This window comes from Hippoglossus stenolepis, chromosome 3 (genome assembly GCF_022539355.2).
Source record: "Hippoglossus stenolepis isolate QCI-W04-F060 chromosome 3, HSTE1.2, whole genome shotgun sequence".
Classification (NCBI taxonomy): domain Eukaryota; kingdom Metazoa; phylum Chordata; class Actinopteri; order Pleuronectiformes; family Pleuronectidae; genus Hippoglossus; species Hippoglossus stenolepis.
This window is the reverse complement of record NC_061485.1, coordinates 17,462,571-17,484,103: the sequence shown is the minus strand read 5'-3', so window position 1 is coordinate 17,484,103 and position 21,533 is coordinate 17,462,571. Positions and strand designations below refer to the sequence as shown.

Below are 21,533 nucleotides of genomic sequence, written 5' to 3'. Positions count from 1 at the left end.
GTGCAGTAAACAAATATTTTCTAGATTTTTAGTAGCTTTTTTGAGCATTTTTTTTACCAGGACACATCTTTTTTTCTCCCCTCTTCTCTATATTATCTTATTGTCCTGCATCTAATTATCCCAATCCTTTACATTCCTCAATATCTTCAGTTTCCTCTATGTATTATAATAATTCATCTTCCTTTGAACGATGAGTTTTTACCCTCCACATCTGCCCACTTCTTATTCTAGTTATCCGGTGACATCCCCATTTTTCATCTCTGTGCATCCTCACCTCTTCCTCCCTCAGAGCCGACAGACTGGGAGGCAGAGAGACATCAGGAGCTGCCCATAAATCGCTTTGGAAGAGGACAGAGCGAGAGGAGAGAGAGAGAGAGAGAGCTGGAGACAGAGCAGATGCATTGGCAGGAGCAGAGATCAGGGTTTTTTCCCCTTCTTCTTCTTCTCCCTCTCTTTCGTCTCTTTTGTTGTGTCGGCACAAATAAAAATCTGATGAGCGTGGGCAAGGACCACCACCATCATCATCACTAGCACCACCACCTCACAGCAAGGCTGTCGTACCCAACCCCTTTTGCCAGAGCTGGATCCCAGCGTGTGGAACTGGTTGTGCGGCAGGCTAACGCAGGGCTAGCAGGGGGGCTGCAAGGCTCTGTGGCAGTGAGAAGAGGAGGGGAAGAAAAGGAGGAGGGGCAGTGGTGAGCTGGTGGGCTTCCTCTGCCTCACAGACACATTTTATTGACTTGCTAATTGGATGAGGCGCTCGGAGGAGAGGATGCAGTGACCGAGAGGAGCTCTCCAGAGGAGGGATACAGGCACAAGGAGGCTTTGCTTTGGGACGCAGCGACTTCATGTCTTTTTGAGGACAAAAAAATTGGAGACATAACAACAGATGTTTTTCAGCATCTCCCTGTGACCCTCACACCGTTCTCTCATAATTTTATGCATGACATTGTCGAATGGAGGCTCCAGCTGCCAGACGCTTCGTGACAAATGAATGATTTCCATTTTGATGTTTTCTCCCCCCTGTTCCATCTCACCTGTTTTTTCTCCCGGACTCATCAGATGAAGCTCTTCCTTTTTTCTTTTTTTTTGTCAGCCTGCTTTGATGTGCCATCTGATATGAGCGTTAATCCGATGGCGAGATAAAGTCCTCATCAAATGAAATGTACACAGAGCTTTGCAATGGATCTTCTTCAGGAAAAAATTAAGGTATGATACGAGCAAAAGCCATGACACACGCCGTAGTGAGGTGGCATTATTCAGCCTGTATTAATTTCAGTCCTATATTCAAGAATTGGATCAACCTAATGTATTGACTGTTGCATAATTCCAGGCTGTAATCTGAGGCTGAGGCATCAACACTATCGAAAGAAATGTCCTTCTCTGTCTGTGTGTGTCAGGTTTGTAGAGGATAAATGAGTTTAAGAAGGAAAGCTGAGCAGACACGGGCAAGGATTATGAATGAATCAGTGGTAGAGACCAGTAGTAGCGGTGTGCATTGAAGAGGATTAATGGAGGCATTAAGAAAACAGTCTAGACTTGTTTCACCACTGGGTCAGCCTTTTAAATAGATTCTGAAAATTTGCAATTCGAAGTATTCCTCTTTTTTTCTCAATGACTCTTCATGCCTTTATTAAAGGGTTTAAAGGGAGAGAGGGATTCCTGACACACGCCTGATGTCAGACAGCAGCACGAGGCTTGTTCAGGTACCTGTGTTTGATCTCACATCTTCTGTCTCCTCTGCTCCAGTCTCATCCCGGTTGCCATGACGGAGGTGTGTAGGTCTGGCTAGGTCAGAGAGCAGGTGCCACTGTGCTGAGGTGTCTGCCGTCCCAATGAGCAACGCAGGCAACCCACAGAGACGCACCACCTACCTCATCTCCCTCACTCTGGTGAAGGTTGAGGCTTTGCCAGAGGATGATGCAGAGAACCAGAAGGAGGCTCTTCCAGAGGGGGAAGGGAGCCCCAAGAAGAAGATAGAAGAGGAGGAGGAGGAGGAGGAGGAGGAGGTGGAGGAGGAGGAGGAGGAGGAGGGAGGAGGAGGAGGAGGAGGAGGAGGAGACGGAGGAGGTGAGAGATGTCCCTGAAAAGGAGGAAGGACTTGTATGTGCGGAAGTGGTGGGAAAAGAAATCGCACAGGTGGAAGAAGAATATGTGGAGCAGGTGCCGGTCAAGTATGGAACCCCCACTGAGAGCAGAAGGAAACCTGAGTGGAGGGAAACTCACAGACACCAAAAAGACACTGCAGCAACTGGTAAAAGCAAAGACACTTATCACATACATGCACCTGTTCGGCAAATGGTCAAAGTCTATGGAGGAACTTCCTCTGAGGGAACTTTCCGCAGAGAGGGGCCTCGCTCAGACGCCTTGCGCCCGAAGACGGAGCTCTACCGGGAGCCACCCATGCTCTTCCTAAAGGGAGAAAATGGAGCAGACCTGAGCAGCCGCTCACGTTGCAGCCTCCCTTTCTCCATCCCTCCGCAGGTTAGCCAGCGCCCTGAGGTCCTGATGAGGCCTCATGCAGGAGGCAACTCTGCAGCCTGGAGGGATCTTAGAGAGGCCAACACCAGCCTGTATCACTCTGCTAAGACTTTGGACCGCAGGGACAACCGTGACCATTCCGCCCTAATGGCAGCTACAACTCTGGGGCCTTACAGGGCATCGTGGGCCGACAGCGATGGCAGGGGCATGCTCATTCGCCCTGGAGCTCCCATCAGCGGTGGGTTTTCAGGCGTAATGACGCGGGACAGTCCACAGGGGGAGAGATTTAAGACCGTTTCTGTTTCTCTGCCCACGCCTCCTGCCACGGATGTGTGCAGGCCTCAGAGGAAAACAACTAGTCGTACCCTGGACAACAGCGACCTACATTCCCTCTCTGATGACCTGAGGAAGGGGAAGGAGGGTCAGGGAGGAACAATCCAGCGAGCTCCACCTCGTGACCGCAAGATGCTCAAGTTCATTAGTGGGATTTTCACCAAAAGTGCAGCTGTGCCACCCACTGTTAACACCGCGTGTCCTCTCTATCCAGCTGTGGAGAGGGGCTCAAGTGAAGAGGAAGGTGAGTTCACCCCGTGTACCTGCACACACAACTTTTAAAGGAAAATCAATGCAATGTTACACCAGCATTTCTGATCAAATTAGCTTCATACATTTGACTCTTCTTCTTCACGAAATGCAAGTCATTATGAGCCCCCGGTGATGCCTAAAAAAAATAAAGACGAAAACTAGAATGGCACTCTGGAGAGCACATACCTCCACCAAGGCCCAACATTCTCTCTGCACTAAAGTGCACACACATATGAATATTAGTCCCCTAAACCCCTAAATTATTCTCCAAGTAATAAACAAACATGTTGAAGAACGCCCTATCACAACAATGTTTAGGAAAGTGGAATTAAACTGTCTGTATCCGCACCAAAATTGAATTAGTTCTTCCCTGACCCATACCACATCCTTCCACCGAGTTTAGTCTGAATCCATCCAGTAGTTTTGGGGTAATTTGCTTACAATCAAACAAACCAACAATCAAAGGGTTGAAAACACTTACCTCAATAACAACAGTAAAGAGGCGGATGGTCGTATGAACCAGCTGAGCATCATTCACACGACTCTGTAGAAGAAATGCAAAACTATTCATCCATGAAAATTTCATCACATTTGCAGAAAACTCTATCAACAAGTGCTGTTTTGGTTCAACCATCATTACTCACTTGGGACTTGAGATGGCAATTTTGTTGGATGTGTCTAGACCCTCTTTGTCCCAGTGACACTCTAATGCTCTCACTCAATTTATTCATTTCCTTTATTTGTTTTGCTGGGAATCTCACACTGTTGCGATATTAGCTAAAGAGGAAAATGTATGAGGCATATTGTCATGCAAAGTGAATTCAGGCTATAGCACTAATATGACTCTCGTGTCCTATGGTATTATCTTCTGCGAGTTGAGTTACACTGTCTGCCCGCTCTAATGAAAAGTTAACACGAAAGCTACTGGTGAACACTAAGTGTCTGCAACATGTGCAGTATTAACAGGTTAATAACATACAGGGCAAAGCAGGATTTCATTTCCAGATGCTAATCTTTTCTTCCTTTGCTGAAACATCTCAGCTGTTTCATTACATCCCGGCTCTCAATGTATCTGAAATGACTTGTAAGTGCTACATCACTTAAAATAACTAAGTTTGGTGAAAATTCAATAACTATAAAACGTCTCTAAAGAGGAAAAACACAGGAGGCCGTTCTTCCACTCTGCAGGGGGGGTTACACTTTTTAAGGAACTGAACATCTGGAACATTTATCCTCTTAATATTCACTAATGGCTTCAAAGGGTAAAAATATAACTCAGACTCCATAAGGATCTGCAGCTTTGTCAATAAGTCAATAATTTGATTAGTGACCTGACAGAAAATTAAGATAAAGTAATAAAGGTAAATTGCAAATTGATAATCAGTGATGTCATTTTAATGTGAAATTACCAAGATGGTTCCAGCTTCTAAAATATGAGGATTTTCTTTGTCTTATGTGAGAGTAAACGTATTTATCAATGGAACAATGTTCAGAACAAACAAGATAGGTAAGGATGTCACTGATTTTCACTTTTGTTCTGAGATATTATAGACTTAACCATCAATTACTCAAGACAGTAATTGACAGACTAATTGATAATCATTAGTTGACCCTTTAATAAATATCAGATTTTCAAGAAGAATGCATCCACATGTCAAAAGTAGAGCTCATACTTCCACCAAGGCCCAACAGTCCCCTTGGATTCAATCAGGCTGCACCGAAATGCACACGTTCATAGATCAGTCCCCCTGAAGACATCAGAAGTCCATGAATTATTCTCTGGGAAATTGGTGAAAGCGTCAAAAACAGCCTATCTCGCAATGTTAAAGAAAGTGAAAACAAATTCCTTAATCCGCCCCTTTGTCCGGATTCGCCCAAAAATGTAATGAGTTCTTTCTTGGCTCATGTCCCATCCGTCCATCCAATTTTTGTGGAAATCTGTTCTGTAGTTTTCGCATAATCCTGCAGACAAACCAACCAACCAACCAACCAACAAACAGACTAGAATAGCACTCAGTAGAGCGCATTCCCAGCCAAGGCCCAACTGTCCCCTTAAAGGAATTCAACTTGCACCGAATTTAACCCTCTAAATGTGTCTAATCTTTTTAAATCAAGATCTATGACGAACTCACAAGCAAATAGGACTGATTGGATTTTAAATGTTAGAGATCAAGTTTGAATACTGTTGATAGTGTAGTATTCTACTAGAGCTCCATCTGTAGGTGTTATAATAGTGACTCGAGAGCACATTACAAGGTACAATGGTATGTATGTCTCTGTGCTTTGTACTTAATTATCTGTTTTTGGTGAATTTCCCAAACCCTGACGCACAAATTAATTCAGTCCAGTCAGAAACTATGAAAACACCTCATGAAATATTCAGACTCGTCTATTTGAAGTAAAGGAAGTGATGCAACTTTATCAATCTTTAATCTTGATTAATCTTTTCTAAAGAAAATCATCTTTGACAGAGAGAGTAGGATCGGAGTAAGCTCTGAATAATTTGTCAGGAGTAAGTGGGACATGAATAATTAAGGTTGGGGATACACAGAGCTGTGTTCATCGGAGGAGTGAGGAGAGCGGGGACCTGCTGCTTCCTGCTCTGTGCGTAGAGTTAATCAGCCCACAAATGGAGCCGATTCATTCCGCGCTGCTATATTGTGTTTGTGAGCAGCATCGTCAACACTGTGTCGTGTTGAAGCATTTCATGTTGGTGGTCTGATGGCAGATGATTGATACTGATCATAATTAAAGTGAAAGTATTGATCAGCGTGGTAAGAAACGTAAGGCACACCGTTTTTCAGCATCATGTGTGCACAGGTGGACATCATGTCTTCATGCCGCTCACACACACTCACACACGTCGCTGTATCCATGAGAGACCGTTTATTGTAAAGAGACCTGGGCTGGAGGCTTCTGGAAAATGGAGTTGCCATGGCAACAGCAAGCGGTGAGAGATGCTATTTGGTCTGTGGCGTGACGCCGCTGGTGGAGGGGAGTGTGGGCGTGGGGGTTGCCCAGAGATGTGGTTCAGGGAGAGTTGTGGGGGTTCAAAGTTAGAATCCGTGTTCCCAGAGAGTTGTGGCGACGCCGCGGCCCCGCCCGAGCACAGCGTGACCTCACAGCTTCACTGTATGTGTGTGTGTGTGTGTGTGTGTGTGTGTGTGTGTGTGAGCAAACGTCATCTGTGTTGTTGTCATTGTGAGTTCTATCTTAATGTACATCTGTAATTGTCTTTTTCTGTACGACCTCAGAGATGCAGAGGTGTTTGATGTCCTTCATGGGTGTGTGTGTGTGTGTGTGTGTGTGTGTGTTTGTGTATTGTGTCTTGATCTGAGTGTCTGGTGGCTGGTGGCTGGCTGCGTTACAGGTCATAAATCTCACCTCCTCCATGTTAGTGGGTGGGACATGGATCAAACTAAACAGTCAAAATACATTTTAAATAATTTTGCTCAAAGATAGTTTCTGTCATTCTTATCACACTGAGTTATTTTCATATGCTAATATTTCCAGTTAGTTTGGTTTGAATTAGTTTATTGATGCTATAAAACCTAGGTTTATATAATTGGCTGCTCCTGATTGGTTGAGGCGCCTTTCTACTGAGTGGACCTAAAGCCCTCAGTGCACAATGTTTAGTTCATCAAGACTTTGAACCTTTAAAGTGTAAAATGTTTATCAGGTGTTGCCTACAGAATTGTAAATGTTTTACACTTGTGGATTCATGTTTCTTATTCCACCTTGTATCAAGATAAGAACTAGTTTTTTTCAAATTTAGTCTGGCATAATGTACAAGCTGAATCTTTCACTTCTTTTAAGAAGGTCCGAATATGAGAGTTTTTAATCTGTAGAAATCTTTCTTTGACCCCAGAATTAAATTAAAGATGAGTTCTGAAAGTCCAGAGAATTAGCATATACACTCTAACAGTTGCTTTAATGTTGGAACTTCCCCACTGAGGCTGACAAATGTAAATACCCTCACTGTCTACACTTCCTTTATGAATTTTTGAGTGTTTTTTACAACACTTAGTCTAACATCTAATTTGTTGAAGCTGTAGAATACATCAGTCTGGAAGTTTGCTGTGATCACAGTTAATAAATTGAGTACTCATTTGATTATAATCCAACGATTTATTATCATGAGACTTGGAACAAAATGTGATTGTTAAATACTTTGTCAGAGCTCAGTCATCCCGTCGTTGCTGCCAAGTCGACGTGCTTATCTCGGAAAAACAAAACCAGAAAACCAAGAAAAAGCTCAACTCTTAACATTTTGAAGCATCTGCGTCTTCGTTGATGTCTTATTTTCAACCAAAATGAAAAATTTGCCCTCAGTTAGAAAATTTAAATGTCTTTCAAAGGAAATTTTCACATGTTTATTTTTACAATTATAACAAACTACTTTTCTATGTTTAAGATAAAGCATCTTTCTTCACAGACTGTTTTTATGTCCTAGTTAAATATTGTTTTAGATTTAGTAAAATTCTGGTGCAATTCAAAGACTTTCAATAAGGGGTCAATAGAGTGAGTTTGCTCATTTTTATTTTAGATTACTTGATTTGTTTAACGTGTGTGTGTGTGTGTGTGTGTGTGTGTGTGTGTGTGTGTGTGTGTGTGTGTGTGTGTGTGTGTGTGTGTGTTTAGTGTGCAGGGGAGCACACTCACAATTTCCAGTGGACTTGCACATTTGTACATTTGAGTGAAAGCTGCGGCCTCTCTGCACCAGGTGGAGAGACTTGGACACCCTGACTCTCCTCTGTTTGCTGCTGTGTCCACAGGCTTTTAGAAATAACTGTCCAACAGGCCACAGTGAATAATTGCATCGTGATTCCAAACATTTAGGGGTGTGATATTTATGAGTGTGTGAAATTTGGCGCAGCTTGATTGCATTTCAGGCTGTGCTCTCTACATTCGAATTAAATGCTGCACCATAGCATTGCTTTCCTCACTTTTAAAATATGCAACTTTTTCTGATTCTATAGAAAACTCATGGATGTATCAGAGTCTATGATTTCTCAAAGATGTATTTTTTCACATTTATTGGAACCACCTCTGTTTCCTGTTTGCACCATTTCAGACCTCGTGTTTTTTAGACACACTCCATAAAGCAGACGGACATTTAGAAAAACAGTTTGGCGTCTTGCTGTCAATCTCTGTTTCTAGAACAAACATTTCTGTGGAGCGTGTTTTATCTTCCAGCCTCTTTTGTATTACTTGTAGTTTTGTATCTTGTTCCTTGTTGTGTTACCAATACATCCGCTCATTACAGTGCTGATGATTGTCCACTTCACACCTTTGTCTTTGCTGTCAATGTTTTTCCTTAGGTGCAGTCACCAGCAGTCAAGAATGGACCATGACCCAAACTGTACAAGAGCTTCACCTGGTGAGCACGTGGACACATACAGCTATTACATACAACTGGGCATAGGATTTTATAATTATTAAACATTTTATTTATCTCTATGTTTTTGTGTCCAGGGTGTTCTGGGAGGTTTGTGCAGTGGGAAGTCTGCTCTGGTCCACAGACACCTGACAGGAAGTTACCTGCCGCTGGAAAACGCTGAGGGTTGGTGTCACATGTTGTCGTCTACAGCTGTTATGTGTGTTTTTAAGTCACTGTCAGGAAAACAACTGATACAAGTCTTTAGTCACAGCAGAGATTTCTAAAAGCATTAAAACAGACAAGACCAGGGCCATGCTTATATAATTATTGTTTATACATGGGTTTCTCCTGCTGTGACAAGTGAAAAGGTAAAATAATCATATAACTCTTGTTTATTCCTATATCTGCAGGACGCCAGTATATCAAGGATGTCCTAGTTGACGGACAGAGCCACCTTTTGATTATCAGAGAGGAGACAGAGCTGCCCGGAGCTCAGGTGAGTCGAGAAATGACCAGGACTTCAACATAATAGACAACAAATTCCACTTTATGCAATTTAGTCTTTACTCCCTGCACGCTCCCGTGTTGTGACTAGTATTCTTCTCCCTCTTTTTCCTTAGTTTGCGAGTTGGGTGGATGCAGTGATCTTAGTCTTCAGTCTGGAAAATGAGGCCAGCTTCCTGGAAGTTTACAAAATCTACCACCAGCTCGCCATCCACCGGCCCGTCGCCGAGATACCTTTCGTAGTAGTTGGCACTCAGGGTAACGCAAGCTCACACACACACACACACACACACACACACATGCTTTCATCGAAATGTTTGCAGAGGTGAACTCTCGCTGTATCTGTTGTGTTGTTTGTTCTTGTTTCCAGATAAGATCAGCAGCACCAACCCCAGAGTGATCGATGACGCCAGGGCCAGACAGCTGTGCTCAGACGTGCGGCGCTGCACCTACTATGAAACCTGTGCCACGTACGGCCTCAACGTGAACAGAGTCTTCACTGATGGTGTGTGTCCCTGTCAAAGCCCGAGCAGAATACGGAGCACAGCGCATAACGCTGCAGAAGAAGCAGATATGTGACGGTTATGTGTCTTTTTTCCTGTTTCACAGCTGCTCAGAAAATCATGGCAGCCAAGAAACAAGCTGCTTTGCTGGCCTCCTGCAAATCTCTCCCTAACTCTCCCAGTCATTCTGGAGGCTCCACCCCGGTGTCAGGCGTCTTTCCAGGACAGGTAAACCTTTTCCTGACCATCTGTCCCACACTCTCTGAAACAAGTTCCACCATTTAGTGTATTTCATGTTTGCAGCCAGGCTATTTGAAAGACTATACGCACAGAGTAGTGTCAAACCCAATTATCCCCCACCACCCACTCTCCTCCGCTCTGTTTAGGCCAGTAACGGTGGTCAGAGCAGCGATTACTCCTCTTCACTTCCCTCCACTCCTGTCATCAGCCATAAGGAGATCGGCAGGACAGCGAGGGGGGAGAAACAGGACAGTGCCACGCCAGGGACAGTCCGCAGCGCCACCCGAAGACGCACCTCTCGATTTGCGGTACACACAGAGGAAATCATTGTCTGTTTATGGTCCCAAGCTTCAGACGTGCTTTGGCACCATTTACTTTTTTTTCCTTTGTCTTTGACCCCACAATTCAACAGGTTTCCAGATTGAAAGAAAAAAATCTCATTAAGCTCTGAACTCATGTTTCCACACAATTAAAGGCAAACAGAGGCTCTTTGGGAGAACACCATTGAAAATCCTCTAATCACAGTATGAAATCTGACTGTTTCATACCATTTATTTGCCTAAAGACACTAATCCTTCTGATTTACCTTAGATCACAGTGAACAGTTTGCTCACAGGGCCCATAAAGTATGAACGGAAGGTATAAGAACATCAGATTCAACATGATGTGGATTTGGCTCAACTGTTATAGAATGTCTTTTATTTCTCATAACAACTCGTTGAGGATAGGAAAAGGCAGATGAAGAAAGATAAAAATATGAGTGTCAAACTTGTCTCATATTTTGAGTTATTTAAAGTTGTTGCTTGTCAATTTTTGTAACAAAATATAGTATGCAATCAATACAGGTTCTCTGCATTTATTGATTTTTGTCCCTCAGGGGCAACATTTTTTTTAATAAATTGGCACTGACATTTTATCTAACCGGTCCTTACTCCTTTCTGACCTCTCCTGCCATCTGGTGCCAAACTCTGTTCTCTGTTCACCAGCTATTCACCAACTTTGACTACTGTTGTTTCTGGGCAGAAAGTCGACAGAGGGTTTAAGGACTTTGTTTGGTTAAGAGCAGCTGCCTGATGAGGCTGGAAATGATCCAAGTGAATCAGCAAATTACAGTTTGGGACCTCGAAACCAAAACAATGAGCTGAAAGATGCTAAACTGCTCTGTTTAGCTGAGGGGACCTGCAGAGTCATGTGATGATAATCTGGATGTTTGCTACTATGAGCAGTCCCTTTCATTTTACATGTATTATCATTTGATACATTTTTTTGATAAGAATATTGATTAGTGCAAATGCAAATGGCCCTGATGGCCCTGTAATTTCTCTGGAAACTGCTCACATTCATAACCAGTCAGCTGCAATCCCCTTCCCATTTCCAAATGCTGTTCTTTTAATGGATTTTTGGAAAGCGCAGTTAATAGGGAAAACTTCCACTCTTATACATTATATCTTTAACCATTCGTTATTTGTTTTCCTCCAGGGTCGGAGGGGCAGCGACTCAAACAGGAGAAGTGCAGACTATAAGGGCGATCTGGGCATTGGACGCTCCATCCCCATCAAACAGGTAGGACACAGATCAGCACCATGTGCAGTGTTATCTAATGACCGTCTGCAGTGGACGTCACACCAGCAGTCACTTGATATCAAAGGTGTGAAGGCAATTTCATCATGTGGAGTGATGAAGTGTTGTGATCTCCTAAATCGACCGGCTGAATAGTTGGTGGGTGTCTCTGGCAGCCGACGGCCTTCGTGCCGCTGAAATCTGTGAGATGAACACACCAGACTTTGCCAATAAATTCTCACTCTCTGGTTTTGTCACCTCCATCAGGGCATCTTGCTGAAGCGCAGCGGGAGCTCGCTCAACAAAGAGTGGAAGAAGAAGTATGTCACGCTCTCCAACGACGGCATACTGTCCTATCACTCCAGTGTCAATGTGAGTCAGGGTGTTGACAGAGCGCTGTAAAGCAGGATGATGCCGCTGCTGGTCGATGGTTAACAGTTGTTGTTTGTCTCGGCAGGACTACATGCTGAATACCCCGGGGAAAGAGATGGACCTGCTGAGAGTGACGGTGAAAGTGCCCGGAAAGCGACCCCCTCGCGCTGTTCCCGCCTGCGGCCCTCCAGCCGGGCTCAATGGCCGGGTCAAAGACATGCCGGGACCCGAGGGTTTGAGCCCAGGTCAGAGAATACACGTACAGGGTTATCTGCATTTTACACCATTAGAGGAAGTAGGGTCAGGATCATTTTGGGATAATCGGGGCTTTAGCATGAATCATAAACAAAAAAGAAAATCTACCTACAACAGCAAGAAGGTTCAAATCCAGGCTCTGCCGGGGGCCTTTCTGTGTGGGGTTTGCATGTTCTCCATGTGCGTGGTTTTTTTTTTGTGGTGTGAATGTGAGTGAATGATTTCACTGTCCAGTGTGAACCCTGCCTCTCTCCCAGTTTCAGCTGGGTGTTGTCGTCCAAGGATAAACGGTTATAGATAACGGATAGATGGATATTATAGAATAAATCTCATTTACACAAATATAAATGCACTTGCACCCATAAAGAGAGAAAGTTACTGTGTATGTGTGTGTGTGTGTGTGTGTGTCTGTGTGTGTGTCTGTGTGTGTGTGTGTGTGTGTGTGTGTGTGTGTGTGTGTGTGTGTGTGTGTGTGTGTGTGTGTGTGTGTGTGTGTGTGTGTGTGTGTGTGTATGTACTAAAACAGTTAAGAAGTTAAAAGAAGATAAAATAGTAGATTTGGGGATGTGCAGGGTTCAGTGCCACAGTAAATTTACGGTTCTTTGACGAGGAGCGGATCAAGCCTCTGTACCAGAAAGAGGGAAAAATCTGGAGAGAATACAAAATCTTTGCAAAAGAGCAAGCGAGCACCATAAGGGATTTTACAAGTTTTTTGTGAACCACTTAAAAATTTCCTCAGTAACACTCTTACACTTATTTCCTCTGGTGTTCATACAGAATCAGTGATTTAATTTAAACCTCAGGAGCTCAGTTTTAACATGCAATGTTTGGCTACATTCCTCTGTTACTGAGTATCCGCTCGCTGCCGTCTCTTTAGTGCCTGTAAGTGCCAGCGGCCTCCTGCAAGTGGAGGAAATGGAAGGGCTGGGCGGTGCGCTCTTCCTGAGGAGTAACAGAGGGGTGCAACGGTGTCCTTCCACATTGTCCAACCCCGCTCAGAGTGTGGGTGAGTAAAGGACTTAGAGTCATGCATTTTTCATTTACATAATACGTATATAAAATACATTCTCCTATGATTTCGTGTCTAGACTCTGCAGTCGAGGGAGTCTCCAGCTCCTCCTCCACCAAAGACGTAGGCTGTGCCTCCCCAGTGACCGACAGGAAGAAGCATCGCAGGAAGAAGAGCATGAACCAGAAAGGAGACGCAGCCACGGGCCAAGCTGACGGTAAATTCTCACAACTCCAAATTATTTGTTATAGTTAGCATTCACAAATTTCTAATAATAAAGGCAAATATCATATTATTATTCTAAAAAATAGTAATACGTGGTGACTTTATATTAAATTGGTGGTTTATCCTTGAAACATTTATTATTCTGTCTCTTTGTTTTTTTTTCATGGCGTCTTCTAATGCAGCCAAGCGCAAAATGTGGAAACTTAAAAGCTTTGGTAGCTTAAGAAACGTAAGCAAGACAGGTAATGTTGATCTGTCACACTCTGACTGACCCGCTGAACACATCTGTTTGTCTGATTGTGTTCCTGCAGCATTGTAGCAACTCATGTTCAATTCAAAGTCTATATATCATTATACAGTAATTAAATATTCTACTTACATGAATGCAAATTTTGAGCATGTAACTCACTGAAATCGAATTGTTGTTTACCATAATGTTTAACTGCTCAGGTGCAAATGGAACCTGCTGCAGGGAATTCTTCATTTGCCGTCTCCATTGGAACAACAGCATCTAATCTCTGCTGTATGTGTCTGTGTCAGATGAGGACAATTTTGACTTCCTTATCGTGTCGAGCACCGGCCAGACGTGGCACTTTGAAGCCCAGAGTGTGGAGGAGAGAGACTCCTGGGTCCAGGCCATCGAGAGCCAGATCCTGGCCAGTCTGCAGCTGTGTGAGAGCAACAAAAACAAGGCAAGGACCGAACAAAAGGAGTTTTACTGTAGACAATGCAGTCACTGTATTTTATGTTGATAATAGAGTCATTATTTTACTTCATTAATTCTGTATTGTTTGTGCAACCTACAATTCATCCTGATTTAACTGGATAGATATTTCTTTCATATAAAAAAATATGGGTGTGAGGTCAGTAGAGGTTTCTTCACATTCCCTTCAAAACAGCTGAGTCATGTATAAAATGCGTAAAACACGTGAAACTCTTCTGCTTATTCCCTTGTTTATTGGTAGTTTTTAACTAACAAACAACGTTATGAATATTTTAACAACCCAACACGTGCCTTATTTAGTTCTCTGTGGTCTGAAATGTACCTGCTTGCATGGAGGGGGGGTTAGTCATACCTGAGGTTTGTTATGCAAAGCAGGTGCTGCGGGGCACTTTCCGCACGTCGGCTTGAAACGACGTCTGTGTTCCCATCTGCTCTCACTGCAACAGTATCATTCTGAAGAAACGGAATAAACGGAATAAAATCATTTTGGGAAACAGGATGAGACCTGAGCTCCATTAAAGACACAAACAAAATTCTGAAAACATTTAAAAAATCTCAAGAGTCAATGATTTAGTTAAAGTGTTAAACTTACTGATTTGCCAAATATCCAAATAAGACTCAAGCCGATTTTAGTAAGTAAAATATACAGCAGACAGTGGACAGTGAAAATATATCTATGTGCATTATGCTGCAGTTGTTGCCAAACTGAGTTGTATAATCGTTTCTTCGAATAGCTTGGGAGCATCTGTTATATGCACAGAGAGCCGGGCGAGGGAATTTCATTATCTCATGAAATATAAGTTGTGATATAAAAAGCGACATCATCTGCTGTATAATCTCGTTGTGTGCTGTGTATTTGTGCCCTGGGACTCTCGGATAAGAACACTTTTCTCTTAGAAGCTGCCTTGAACACTTTTCTCAACCCATTAGGAAACCGTTACTGCTGCTTCAAAGGAAGACGGGCAGACGACTTTACCAAAGCCTGCCCTCTCCTGTGCCATACATGTCATAATTTAATTATTTTCTTCGCAGCTTATTCACTGGGATGATAATTAGCGTATTAGCAATGAGAGCAGTTAGCAGGGCGGATATCACTGAGGGAAGTTTCTTTAGTTTTAACCATATCCTGTGTGTTTCCCACAGGCTCGCAGGAACAGCCAGAGTGAAGCAGTGGCTCTGCAGGCGATCCGCAACGCAAAGGGCAACAACTTCTGTGTTGACTGCGATGCTCCGAGTCAGTAACACAACTTTTCTCCTCTTTGTACATATCCATATCTCTTTCTTTATTTAGTTGCATTTCTCAACATTGTCTCATTTCCGCCTTGTCACAAGTCCAAACTACCCTTTCTCTTTGGTCATGTTTCATGGTTTCAAAATATACATCCATCTGGTCTGAGAGCAGGGCCGAGAGGAACGTGTGTATCATGAATTTGTGGAGCTCTTGATGTGTTTTTAAACTAAAGCAAACCTGGTCAATCAGTGTGAAACTGAGCGTGACCACTGGATTACCAGGTTTAAAAATGGCGTTTTCACAAAAGTGGCCACAGGACTAAGAGACACATGACAAAATAGAGAAAGAAATCTATCACTGGTTTACATGCAATGAATGTGTGTGTGTGTGTGTGTGTGTGTGTGTGTGTGTGTGTGTGTGTGTGTGTGTGTGTGTGTGTGTGTGTGTGTGTGTGTGTGTGTGTGTGTGCGTGTGTGCGTGTGTTTCTTTGTCTCCAAATTTTTGTTATTTCATAATTGAAGAAGGTAAATGAACCCACTAGAAAAGGATGTACAAATAGTTTGATGTGTCTGAGTTCACTCGAATAATAGAAAAACTGGCTGCAAAGTATAATAATGATGAACCTTTGTTTTTTTGGAAATATAATCAGTAAAAAATCCTTACTATACCCTTATTTAAACAGTGTCTCACAAATCACGGACCAAAAGAAAATAGTTGAAATCCTGGATGTTCCTCTGATGCTGGAACATTTTTAAAGGGCCGGAGTTTCAGGGGAATATAATGTTTGGCACACTGGCCACAGGTTTAACAGCCCTTCTTTAAAACTTGTCCAAACAGGGTTTCACTCAACTGCGGACATTGTTGTGACATTACATGGCCAAAAACTGGCACACAACAAATTCAAATGGTAGAGCTCTCTCAACTAAGCACAAAGTTTAGTTTCAACATGAAGGGTCAGCTTTAATTTATTGTGCATCCTCCATCTCCAAAGATCCGACCTGGGCCAGTCTGAACCTGGGCGCTCTCATCTGCATCGAGTGTTCGGGGATCCACAGAAACTTGGGGACCCATCTGACGCGTGTTCGCTCGCTCGACCTCGATGATCTCCCCCGAGAGCTGACTCTGGTGCTCAGCGCCATCGGCAACCACATGGTGAACAGTATATGGGAGGCGCGCACACTGGGGCGACGCAAACCAGCTCCTGATGCTTCACGGTAAGACAAGAGGCTAACAGCCGACATCATGCTTTGAGATGTAGCATTATTGATGTGATGTGGGGGTGACACTGCTTAGGTCCCACTCCAGCAGCTTACTGCACACCCTAAAACTTTGTTCCTCAAAAAATACATTTTCCAAAGGTTTGTTCTGAAAAGAATCCCACTCATCGGGGGGTACAGAACTTTATCAAACATTCCACATTGACAATGTAGGCCAATACATACCAGGTAATGCGTAATTATAACAATAAAATAAAGGGAATTGACTAAGTGACACACAACACGGCTGTATAATTGGCATTGTTATGTAACTCTACGCTTTCCTTCCTGATGTCGTGACTGGGGTGTATAAATATTCTAATATGGCCCCGCCCCTGACCCCACCTCCCCACCCTCAAAGCGCCACCTGCCACTGAGCTCCACCCTCAAGTTGACAGGATTGATTTATCACAAACTGGGGCATTTGTTTTACTGCAGTGTTACGGTGGAAATACTCGGCCACGTCGCTGACTGCTTATTGCAATGAGACATGTTAACATGTTGAAAAACTTGATTTTCATCAGAGGGAGACTTTAAATGTTTCGAAACACATAGGTATACGAGCTGCGTACATAGCAGAGCAGGAGAAAGACAGACAACTCTGAATATATTCCCCTGATCATTCGCTTATTTTCTGTTTCTCTTTGCTTTCTGTGCTTGTTCAGAGAGGAGCGGGAGTCGTGGATCAGAGCCAAGTATGAGCAGAAACTGTTTGTGGCACCGTTGCCTCCTCCCACTCCCGGAGAGGGCCCAGACATCACGCTATCTGGCCGCCTTCTGCTGGCAGTGATGGAGCACAACCTCCCAAAGCTGCTGCTCCTCTTGGCTCACTGCACGAAGGAGGACATTAACGCACCGCTCAGTCTGGCCCTCTCCTCCAGGTCGCTCTTGGCGCTGCGGCTACCCGGCTCTGCCCTGCACGCTGCCTGTCAGCACGCCGATGTGGTGATGACGCAGCTCCTCGTCTGGGTGCGTTTTCCCCTCTTCCTCTAATCTCACTGTGGTTCTGCCAGTTGTGATAAAAGAAACAACAAAACACCAGAGTCCTGCAATGCATAGAAGCAGAGATAATGATACTGTGGAGGTAGAGAAGGTCTGTCATGATTTTCAATGTTGTCCTCAGCAAACCTCCACTTTTCACACAAAGCTTTGCAAAAATAATAATGTTGCCCTTTCTATAACCTGTAAGTAAGAAACTCAGCAAGAAACAAAAAGCAATGGAACACATGACTCAGCAGAAAACTCGAGGTGATGCAGTGTGTATGTGTGAAAGTCAGTAAGGCTCACTGAGTCATGTCTTGTTAGGATAATTTAATGCAGCCCTGTCAGGGTTAAGACTCGGCAGAGGAAGATCCAGGATTCTTCTAAATCAGGGGCCATAAAGGGGCCACGATATACACAGAGGGGCCAATTATATGTTCAACATCCATACACAACCCCTGATTCAGAAAGGTGCACATTCAAGTCATTCCTTGTTTACTGTTAGCTCTTAAGCTTTGAGCAAAGCCACACATCATTGAATATATTTAGAAAATTGCTCCATGTTCAAGCACATTGTGTTCTTCAAAACAGCTTAGAAAATAGAAGCAAATTGACAGATTGTCTATTGATTGTTGGCATTGTTAGGAGACTAGTTTATATACTGACAAGACAGGGTCACTTCAGGAGCCCCCCCCCACCCCTGGATCCGCCCCTGGGCCTCACTGACCATTTGATAAAACCTCCTTAAAATGTGGATTAGAGAGTAGACACATCGTCTTATCCAGTGTTTGATCCTCTGTCCCTCTGTGTATTCAGTATGGCTGTGATTTGCGGTATCGGGACGCTCAGGGCCTGACGGCGTTGGCTCTGGCCCGCGGCGCTGGCAGCCAGGAGTGCGTCGACATCCTGCTCCAGTATGGATGCCCAAATGAACCGGCCCCCTCCATCGCCACAACGGTCGGCTTCGCAGCATCCGCCACATCCAGCTTCCCTGTTGCCATGGCGCCGAGCCTGACGGTTGCCACGACGCTCAAGATCTCACACAGGAGCAGCGGCACCAGCTTGAGCTACAGCACGTCTAGAAGAGCAGTGTCATAATGAAAAATGTGGTGTGGTGTAACATGCGTGTGTGTGTGTGTGTGTGTGTGTGTGTGTTTCAGGGATGAAAACACACTGGTAGTAACACAGGCACATTCAGTCTGCTTGAATGATTTAACCAAAACAAAAAAAAATCCTGACCACACGCGACATGACGTCCAGATTCCTCTGCATTCAGACTTCATAGGAATGTATTGCACTGTATACCAGCTGGTATGATTCACTTTTCATCATGCAGTTATTGTTCCACCAGGTTTGAATATTGACTCTGTTACAAATGCAGTATATTTACTCTGTTGAGAATGGAAATCTGCCTTTGGCCTCAAACAGCTTAGCTGAGCATCTGGAGCCCAGAAGTAAAGAGCTGCAATAAGTTTACTATTAGAGAGATGGACGTCTCCGTTTTTCCGACTCTGTCTCGCTTGAAATCCCAAACGTCAAACACATCCATACTTCTTCCTAACTTTATTGACCATGAATGTCCGTTTGAAATTCAGAGTGTGTATACTGTGTTGCCTTCAGCACAGCTGGTCGTTGACTGCGAATATAATGTCCTGTGAGTTGATTTAAGAAAAAGGAAAAAGAAGAAACTTTACAATGGTAGAAAAACAAAACGGTTTTAAAGAGATTCAAAAATAACTGTATAGAGATAGATTGATAAAATACTATAATATTCTACAAATTTAAAAGTGCTTCATTTTGCAGATTGTTATTGTACGATTTGTACACTTGGTTGTGTGTATAAAAGTCAAAGGGTTAACTATAGCTGTTCAGAGATTTACTGCACAGCCTCTTGTGTTGGTTTTTCCCTCGACTGAGATTTCTATGTTACGTCTGCATCACTGTGTGTGTGACATGAACACAGTACATGATCTGTGTGTCGTGACAGCAGGTCATTATCAAGAAGAGTGTGTAAACGCGAATGTATACAAAGATTATTATTTCAAACACTAACGTTGTTTTCCAGACAATATTCCTGCTGTGACGAACATATCCAAGGATCTGATCTCTAAAACTGGGCCTTTGAATGATGACGATTATGTTTGCAAGTGGCTGAAAATCAACATGAAATAGAGGCATGTTGCCCCAAATTCACTACTTTTAAAAATGCATAAAAAAACAACTGTCCTGCAGAACTGTATGTATTTATTTTGTGTAGATCTGAAGACTCCGCTGAGTGTACGTGTCTGTGATGTAAGCATCTCTCTCCATTTGTATTTTTATACCCATGGAATGATTCATAGGGCATTCATCCATTATCAATACACTAAGGCTACTGCTCAAGCTGTGGTGCTTTGTCAGAGTTGTGTGTGTTTTTCTGTGTCGGGGCTCTTAGCAAACCTTTAATTATTTCAAATATATATATATGTGTTATATCTTTGACTTATTTGGATACTTTAATCAATCTATAGAGTTTACACCCATGAGGCTCCAGCACATGAGAGCTCAGCTGCCTCGAACAGGTGGAGTCCTCCAGTATCCGGTGGTCATCACTTAACACTTTACTAGCATTTAAACAGGAGATCTTCTGGATCAGACCAGTTCTTTTTAAAGGCCCCTACTCTGACCTACTTTTTTTCTAGGTCAAAGTCTGTTTTATATTATCACACTCTGTCTGCGATGGTTTCAGTTTCATGGATTCACAGTAGTAAAGTTTTTTGTTCCTGTGCAAACACATGTAAAGACAAACGTGACACAACGAACACATTGACTCGAAGGCAACATCAGCCCTGATGCCAACATGCAGATGCTGTGTAGATTTATAAATGTCGGAGTTCAGGAACCATAGTAAAATATAGAAAACATGAAGTTGATATGTATGATATAGAATAATGATATATATGAATGATACAGATAAATGGAAAAAGCCCTTTGTTATAACCATCAAAGTACCAAAAGAAAAAGTGCACATAAAAAAGAGGAAAACTCATCATCAACGTCTTCTAAAGAGAAATGTACCTCATTGTAAATGGTTTGAAAACTCAAGGCCAGATGACTATTGTAATTCATGGAATCAAATTGCATTTGCAAAGATGCTCCTGAGAGTTCAGATTATGTGTTTTGAATGATTTGAGCCCCACAAACCAGAGATGAACTCCACTGTAATTGGACGAGCTGTAGCCATAAACTGAGAATAACACCAGGGCCGTATATGTGCCTGTTATAGATTGTGATGCATGAAAGAGGAAAAAGCAGTTGTGTGTTTTCAGTTCAATACAGACATTGATTCAATCCACCTCTTTGTGTTGACATTGCTGTAAAACTCTTTGGCACTGGAACGTGTACATGAACCCGAAAAGTCCAAGATGTTTTACTCCGAGGTGAATTTAGCCTAACATTTGTTATCATGATTGTTGGTGTCTTACATTAAAAAAAGAAAAATGATTGCAAAGTTTAATGTTGATGTTACAAAAGGTTACATTTTTGTTGGTCTTTTTATGCTGTTTTAGAGCTCGACATGATGTAGTATGTTTTTATCTTTTTGGGTTCATTTTGGACCATTTTTATATTCCAACATGACTCTGCTCTGCAGCGAGTTTTGAAAACTAAAATTGAGACTGAGAGCAGAACCAGTTCAACAGCAGAGTGTCTGAAATCCCTCATTGCTTTAAAACCATATTCAAAGAAAATAATCTGCAAAACGAATGAATGTACGATGATGATTAGCAGAGATGATCCACCTCATCTTGGAAACAAAACTAAAATACCTTTCCGCTCACAAAATAAAGCGAGGCTGCTGTGAATATGCCCGTATTCTGTTTGTTTATTTTGAATAAATAGTTGAAATAATCTTGGATTCACTGTCACAAGCTTCTCTCTCCTCAACTTCCTGCCGCTCCCCTGCCTGTTTGCCCACTCTGCTGAGAAATCCTGGTGACAATCTAAGAAGGGTATTCAGGAATATGTGCCAGGAGGACTGGGACAGAGGACGAAAATAAGGACAAACATTAACGATGTGTTTTAAAGGAGCACATTTGCTGTTGGAGTCTAGTCTCGGAGTCGCTTGAACCGCAGACGCTGAGGGGGAGTGTCGCCGTTCAGCTCCACTGGACACGTGCAAGATAAACCTTTTGGATCCAGACATTCAAAATGCAAATGAAACAAGACAATTTTGTGCTTAACTCTGCA

General features: G+C 43.1%; 1 protein-coding gene across 2 annotated transcripts; it reads left to right on the top strand.

The window, feature by feature from the left end:
• Positions 1–305: 305 nt before the first annotated feature.
• Positions 306–21,148, top strand: LOC118104892 (arf-GAP with GTPase, ANK repeat and PH domain-containing protein 1). 2 transcript variants are annotated; one of them, XM_047339395.1, is made up of 21 exons: positions 306–1,209; positions 1,750–2,009; positions 2,071–3,058; positions 8,388–8,446; positions 8,542–8,629; positions 8,857–8,942; positions 9,067–9,208; positions 9,321–9,455; positions 9,560–9,681; positions 9,840–10,001; positions 11,173–11,256; positions 11,521–11,625; positions 11,711–11,870; positions 12,758–12,886; positions 12,969–13,106; positions 13,297–13,356; positions 13,655–13,806; positions 14,982–15,072; positions 16,061–16,283; positions 16,991–17,294; positions 18,123–21,148. In XM_047339395.1, exons 2-21 carry the CDS (start codon positions 1,836–1,838, stop codon positions 18,402–18,404), a joined length of 3,684 nt encoding a protein of 1,227 aa, XP_047195351.1. In that variant the 5' UTR covers positions 306–1,209; positions 1,750–1,835; the 3' UTR covers positions 18,405–21,148. The 2 variants fall into 2 exon arrangements, with proteins under 2 accessions (XP_047195351.1, XP_035008067.1); XM_035152176.2 differs by lacking the exons at positions 306–1,209; positions 1,750–2,009; positions 9,840–10,001 and having other exon boundaries at positions 2,170–3,058.
• Positions 21,149–21,533: the final 385 nt, after the last annotated feature.